Here is a 7,570-nt window from a genome sequence, read left to right as displayed (position 1 = left end):
CTTTCCCTTAATATTAAGGGATTAAATTCCCCCAATAAATGTAGGCTAGCCCTTTCCTCCTTTCATAAACAAAGAGCTGACATTTTTGCACTGCAGGAAATGCAATTTTCCTCTATCAATCATCCGCTTTTTAAAAATAGTAATTTCCCTATCAGTTATTATGATAATGGTTCGTTATTCTGGACTCTCACCATTGATTCAGGGGCTTTCACCCCTGTCTAACATTGGCAGCAGATCCATTCTAAGTTTCTCCATTCTTGCCTATCACTGTTACTATTCACAGCCAATCTGTGAAATTCGTGAACTCTCATCAGTGATTCCAGAGCAAAAGATCATTGCCTATTTTATCTACAATCATACCACACTGGAAAAGCCCAAATCCATCTGATCTTGGAAAAATAATCAGTGTTGGGCTGAGTCAGTACTCGAGTGGGAGACTATTGAAGAAGACTCAGTTTAGTACAGCATTACTTGGATGCACATGCTCAGTGTCTAACACTGACAGCAGATTCACCTCTTGCACCTATTTTTAATTCTGTATCTTTCTCAGCACAAGTGGCAGGTTAATTATTTCTGTGTTTATTCAGTCCACAATTATAACCATTATCGATGCTCAGAGAACCTGATCAGAAAATTCTCCTCACAAGCGTATGGTGGAGACAAACCTGTGGATTTACTGTATATTTAAATTCTGATCTAACCCAGACAGCCTGGAACTGTTACTTAATATCAATATTAGCATCATTGGTTCCGTTGTTTCTTTTCCACCTATATATTCAACTACTGTTTGTTTTTATTTTGTGATATCAATAAAAGTAAAATAATTTTATTAACTTCTTTCCTTATCTCTAATACTTTAATATCATTTCAATTTAAGAGTGCACCCACAAAAGAGTCTTCTTTTCTCCTTTTTTGTGCTATTGACATCTTACCAATTACCTGGTCGGATCACGCCCACATTATTTGGAAGTGGAACCCCAATTCTGCCACACCCCTCCCCGACCATGACACCTTTATCACCATTTACTCAAGATTCCCATGTCCAAAAAAATCATCCTAGACATAATAAACTCCTATCTAGCCATTAACTCTCCCTTAGATACATCCATTATAACTCAGTGGTGTGAGTTCAAAGCAGTTACACGTGGAGCTGCCATTCAAGCTGGAGCCACTCTTAAAAAACAATCTTCCCAGCTGCAGTCGCACCTAGAGACTAAACTAAAAGACTTAGAATCTCAAAATATGAACACCCCCTCCAGAGCTCTCAAAAAGGAAATCTCTGGGGTTCACAGCCAACTCCAGAAACTACTCCTAGCTCACACTTAAGCGGTTTTAAATAGGATGAGACAAAAGTTTTACCTACTCTGCAATAGATTAGACAGAATGGTGGCCTGTAAACTTCGAGCCCAACAAGCCAGAAACATAATCAAATTCACTTATTTCCCTTCCAATCGGAAAGTTCTAAATCCTAAAGACATTTCTGACCACTTTGTGTAATATTACTCTAAACTCTATAATTTACAATCTGATTCCTCTGTTCCTCAACCTTCTCCATCTTCTATTTCTTCCTTTCTACATAAGATGCCTTTTCCCACCCTACCCCAAGAGTAATTGTCCACACTCAATGCCCCTTGGTCTACAGGTGAAATGTATGCAGCTATTAAGTCTCTCCCCCATGGCAAGGCCCTGGGCCCAGACGGGATTGTCATGGACTTCTATATCACTTTCCGTGATCTGTTAGCTCCCCATTTGACTGACCTCTTTCTCAAATTTTCCAACTTAGGCTCCCTTCCTAAGGAGCTGCTGGAAGCGTGTATTATAACTATTCCTAAACCCGAAAAATAACCCAGCCTACTGTCATAATTACCGCCCTATTGCTCTTCTTAATTGAAACGTCAAATTTATACAACAAATTAATCGCAACCCACATTAACACTTTGCTCCCTATGCTGATACAACCAGACCAGTCCGGATTTGTTCTGCTGAGCATCTGATAACACTATTAGGGTTTTTAATGTGATTGACTCCCTCCCCACTGACCAAGGTATCCTTTTGCTGTCTTTCGATGCTGAGAAAGCATTCAATAGACTAAATTGGTCATATATGCGTGAAGTCCTCATGCATTTTAGTTTTATAGATCATATCCTAACCTCTATCTTAGCCTTATATAGCTCTTCCATGGCCCGATTATTCAGCAACAGTTTTTTTTATCTGATCCTTTCCCAGTTATTTATGCTATGAGGCAAAGCTTCCCCCTATCCCCCTTAATATTTGTTCTGTCAATTTAACCTCTTGCCATCACCCTGCGCAAAGATCCCAACTTCTTAGGCATGCAGATTGGTCCTTCCTGTCACAAACTGAGTCTTTTTGCTGACGATGTCCTCCTCTTCATCTCTAACCCTGCTTCTTCTCTTCCCTGTCTTCACTCTATCCTGGATGCCTATAGCTCAGCTTCTTACTACAAACTTAACACCACCAAAACTGATGCCTTGCCTATTAATCTCTCCCATTCCCTCCCTGTGCTCCAAGCCTCTTACCCATATAATTGGCAGATGAATATGATTAAATATCTAGTCATCAATATCCCTGCTAACACCTCAGATGTCTTCTCCACTTATGTCTCCCCTTTGGCAGTAGCCCTGGAAGCTCTTTCATGCTCCTGGCTGTCATACGACATCTCCTGGATGGGACATATGGCTGCGTTCAAAATGTCCCTTTTACCCAAATGAATATACTTGTTCCGCACTATCCCTTATTTCTTTCCTAGAAAAGCCATCCAAACTTGCGCCTCCATTCTTGCAAAATATGTCTGGTCCTCAAAACCCCCCACACTGGCCCACTCTAAAATGGTTCTACCAAGGGCATTAGGGGGACTATACCTACCCGATTTACACATATACCAAGAGGCCTGCCTCTTGGCTCCCCTTAAAAACTACTTTATCTCAGACTACCAAATAGACTGGGTGGAACTTGAGCAATCTGGTGCATGCTTTTTCCCTCTCGCTGATCTGATCCGTATTCCCAAGTCACTCAGACCCCACTACTCTGCTTCTGTCCACACAAGCTTCCCAGAAAATTTGGGACAAATTGTCTGCCTCTATGTCATATCCCACATGCACCATATCACAGATCTCCATCATAACTCTAGCTGCGCTGATACCTCACCTGAATCTTTCTAAATGGAGAACTCTGGGAGTATTAGTACTTGCTGATATACTGGATGGCCGTTTCCTAATATCCTTCCCAACACTGCAACAGAAGTTCTCTATCCACTACAGAACTCTTTCACTACTTACAAATGCACACTGGTGGAAATCGATTCCCTCCAACATGATCTCGCCTGAGGCAACTTCTCACGTGATCCTCTCTCGACCCACTCTATTCAAATCTAAAGGCGATATATATCATTTTGGTACAAACTATTAATAACTCCTATTTCTCCTCCCAAATCTAATGCCCAACTGACATGGGAACTAGATATTTGTAGAACAATGTCACCAAACAAATGGCAAAAATGTTTCCTGTCCTCCTACTCTATATCTTACTGTTTGAACTATACTGAAATGCACATAAAACTAGTCCACAGACTCTATCTGACCCCTGACGACTACATAAATTCTGGCCTTCCTGTAGCAACCAATGCTGCAGGCTGTGTGGCTCTTTAGGTCACATCTATCACATTTTCTGGTTCTGCCCAGTCCTCACCTGTTATTGGTCCAATGTATTTGCCCTGCTTAATAAAGTACTAAACCTACAACTATCTCCCGACCCGTCTTTGGTGCATCTCCACGTTATCCCCTCAGCTGTCCCACCTTCACACAGATACATCTTAGGTCATATCTTAATAGCTGCTTTTGCCAACTTGGCTCAGATGTGGAAACAACACTCACCCCCAACCTTACTGAAAGTCATCCATTAAATAAATCATAATTTCCTTATGGAAATGGAATACATTCCTTCCACAACTGGTTCCTCATCTCTCTTAGCTCGTTGGTCCTGGTGGGAAATATACGTGGCATAGGTGAAGGTGCCCATTACTTCCCGAATACAGCCCTCGGTGCCCACTAAAATTTAGCATAAACGAGGTTCCTTCCAATGATTAATCTCATGCTGTACTAATTACCTGATATTCTTTCCACATTGAATTATGATTTCTCCTCCCCTTACCTCTCTTGACCTCATAAGGCTCCGTGTCTGTTATACTAGTGTTGACTCACCTGTTTTGTTATATTATAAATCATATCTGTGTTACGGCCTTTCTGTTTCTAAGGAACTCAACTCATCGATTTTTGTCAGCGGCTTTAACTTTAGCTATTGTCATAAGACTTATGTCTCTTATGCTATTAATGATATGGCTGTACCTCTTTCAGGATACCCCATATACCCCCTGTATGCCCCCCTTTTTGTTCCTGTATCCATTAAAAATGATTTTTCTTAATAAAAAATTATTGATGATAAAAAAAGAAATGGCATAACAATTAAAGAGGACCAGAAGTATCTATCTAGAAACTGGTATCCATTCAGATGGTCGACCATGTTATGGTCGACAGTCATTAGGTCGACCACTATTGGTCGACATTGACATGGTCGACATGGACACATGGTCGACACATGAAAATAGTTGACACATGAAAGGTTGACACATGAAAAGGTTGACATGCATTTTTAACTTTTTTTTCTTTTGGGGAACTTTTCCATACTTTACGATCCACGTGGACTACGATTGGAACGGTAATCTGTGCCGAGCGAAGCGGTAGCGGAGCGAAGGCACCATGCCTGAAACATGGCGAGTGAAGCGAGCAATGCGATGGGACACGGTGCACTAATTGGGGTTCCCAGTCACTTTACGCAAAAAACGACACCCAAAAAAGTAAAAAAACTCATGTCAACCTTTTCATGTGTCAACCTTTCATGTGTCGACCATTTTCATGTGTCGACCATGTGTCCATGTCGACCATGTCAATGTCGACCAATAGTGGTCGACCTAATGACTGTTGACCATAACTTGGTCGACCATTAATACCGGAACCCTAGAAACTATATGAAAGTAGATATCTGGTGGTATGTTTTTAAAATAATTTTTTGTTCCATTTTTTAATACCATGTAATTTTTAAGCTTTTGTAATTCTATTAAGTGCTTTGAGTCCTACTGGAGAAAGAGTGTTATATAAACAAAATTATTATTATTATTATTATTATTATTATTATTATTATTATTAGATAATTCAAAACTTTAAGAACCATAACTCAGCATTATTTACCTATCCTTTCTCCTGTGTTCTTTTTATTTTTATTTGAATTTTTTTCATTTTACATATTTCATACAAACCAACTGTAACTCAGATGGAAGATCAGACTCCTTTGTTCCTCTTATCTCACAATCATAGCTTTTTTAAGTCTTTGATACCTAGTGGTAAACTGTGTTTATTTCAGTATGCAACACTTGCCAGTGCACAAAACACATTGGGCCTAATTCTGAGTTGATTGCAACATCAAATTTGTTAGCAGTTGGGCAAAACCATGTGCACTGCAGGTGGGGCAGATGTAACATGTGCAGAGAGAGTTAGATGTGGGTGGGGTGTATTCAAACTGAGATCTAAATTGCAGTGTAAAAATAAAGCAGCCAGTATTTACCCTGCACAGAAACAAAATAACCCACCCAAATCTAACCCTCTCTGCACATGTTATATCTGCCCCCCCTGCAGTGCACATGGTTTTGCCCAATTGCTAACAAACTTGCTGCTGCGATCAACTGAGAATTACCCCCATAGATCTCAATGTCTTGTAACATAGAGGGTGAAGGTCAATGTAAAATGTGTTGCATATTTCATCAAGAACAAAGTCATGTATGAGAGCCTGTGAGACAATACATCAGTCTCATCACTCACACTTTCAATCTAACTGAGCTACCATTGAAATACAATAGTTTTAATAAGATTTAATAAGATTATAGCAGCACAGCATTCTCCGCACTGTGGAGGCTCCAGCTTTTGTAATTTCACTCTTTTAATTGTATTACACATGTGTCTGAATCAAGACTAAATTAATATGGCTTTAAACATGTATTACAGTTCCCTTATATTTCTATGCTACGGAAATTGTGACCCTACTTCGAACACAAAATGTATGTACACAACCAAACAAGGATTGGAGAAATCTTTCTTGTAGGATTTAAGAACAGCCACAATCTAAAGAACGTGCTTTTCACTTTCTTTCTTTTCATTTACATTGCAACTTTGACAGGGAATTTTGTGATTATTGTATTGGTGGCGATTACCAGACGACTTCACACTCCAATGTATTTCTTCCTCAGCTTCCTGTCTTCCTCTGAAATTATGACTACCACCAATATTGTCCCCAGAATGCTCTCTGTAATTATGAAAGATGGTGAAGTTATTTCATTGACTGCATGCATGTCTCAATTTTATTTCTTCTCAGCATCAACAAATTCAGAATGCTTTCTCCTTAGTGTCATGTCCTATGACCGCTATTTGGCCATTTGCCACCCCTTGAGATATATCTCCATCATGGACTTCAATCTCAAACTGAACCTAGTTTTTTGGTCCTGGCTGATAGGGTTCACAGTTACCATCATTATTACTAATCTGGTCTGTAACCTGCACTTCTGTGGACCCAATATCATAGACCATTTCTTCTGTGATCTGGCTCCCATACTACAACTCTCCTGTTCTGAAACTTCCATGGTGGAAGCTCAGGCAGTTATATTTTCTGTTCCTGTCATTCTCCTTCCATTTATTTTTATTATTGCAACTTACATCTTCATATCTTTTTCCATCATAAGAATATCATCATCTGCCGAGAGACAGAAAGCCTTCTCCACCTGCAGCTCACATCTGGCTATAGTTTGCACATATTATGGGACCCTGATTAGTGTTTATTTATTCCCATTGAAAGGGCATTCCCCCAATTTAAGCAAAATCCTTTCTTTATTATACATTATAGTTACCCCATTGCTTAACCCAATCATATATAGCCTGAGGAACCAGGAGATCCAGGCAGCTTTAAAGAAATATACAATTAAGAGTTATAAGTAAAAAAACCAGAAGCAATATCTTCATTTTTCTGACTTACCATCTCAGCTGAGGGCTACCTGTGGAATGGACACAGCCACTTACCATTATACTATGTATATGTTTATTGTTTTATAATGATTGTGAGAACAAGTACATTTTCTGTGAACCTATTACACAAATACATTCAATATTTTGAGTATACTAATAGTTCAACTAAGACAAAACAATATTTTTGGTTGACTCTCACAGTGAACAAGCCAGGACAGGCGAAATGCATGTCAGAACCAGGGGAATCCCACTGTGCACATGGCAGGACCCTAACTCCGCATGGACACACTCTGCAGCAGCAAAATACATACAAATCAAAGATACCGCTGTCTTTTTACTTTCCAGTACTCTCATTAGCTTTGGCATCATTACATTATTTACCAATACAAGCTAAAAGCAGATGCAGAGCTAACTGTAGCACTCATACCATTATACATGGTGATACTTCCATTCTATTGTTCCCTATAGGGAATGCTCACAATAAAATG

At 39.5% G+C, this 7,570-nt stretch overlaps 1 protein-coding gene across 1 annotated transcript; it reads left to right on the top strand.

Annotated features, from left to right (window-relative positions):
* The first annotated feature begins 6,122 nt into the window (after nucleotides 1-6,122).
* Nucleotides 6,123-7,055, top strand: LOC134934085 (olfactory receptor 10A7-like). The gene has a single exon (XM_063929593.1). The coding sequence runs from the start codon at nucleotides 6,123-6,125 to the stop codon at nucleotides 7,053-7,055; it is 933 nt and encodes a 310-aa protein (XP_063785663.1).
* Nucleotides 7,056-7,570: the final 515 nt, after the last annotated feature.

The sequence above is a fragment of the Pseudophryne corroboree genome, chromosome 6, assembly GCF_028390025.1.
Source record: "Pseudophryne corroboree isolate aPseCor3 chromosome 6, aPseCor3.hap2, whole genome shotgun sequence".
Classification (NCBI taxonomy): Eukaryota; Metazoa; Chordata; class Amphibia; order Anura; family Myobatrachidae; genus Pseudophryne; species Pseudophryne corroboree.
This window is presented reverse-complemented; position numbering and strand designations above follow the sequence as displayed.

Excerpts from the sequence above, each read along its gene's own strand:
- LOC134934085 (XM_063929593.1), top strand. The coding sequence starts at position 6,123 with ATGTATGTACACAACCAAACAAGGATTGGAGAAATCTTTCTTGTAGGA.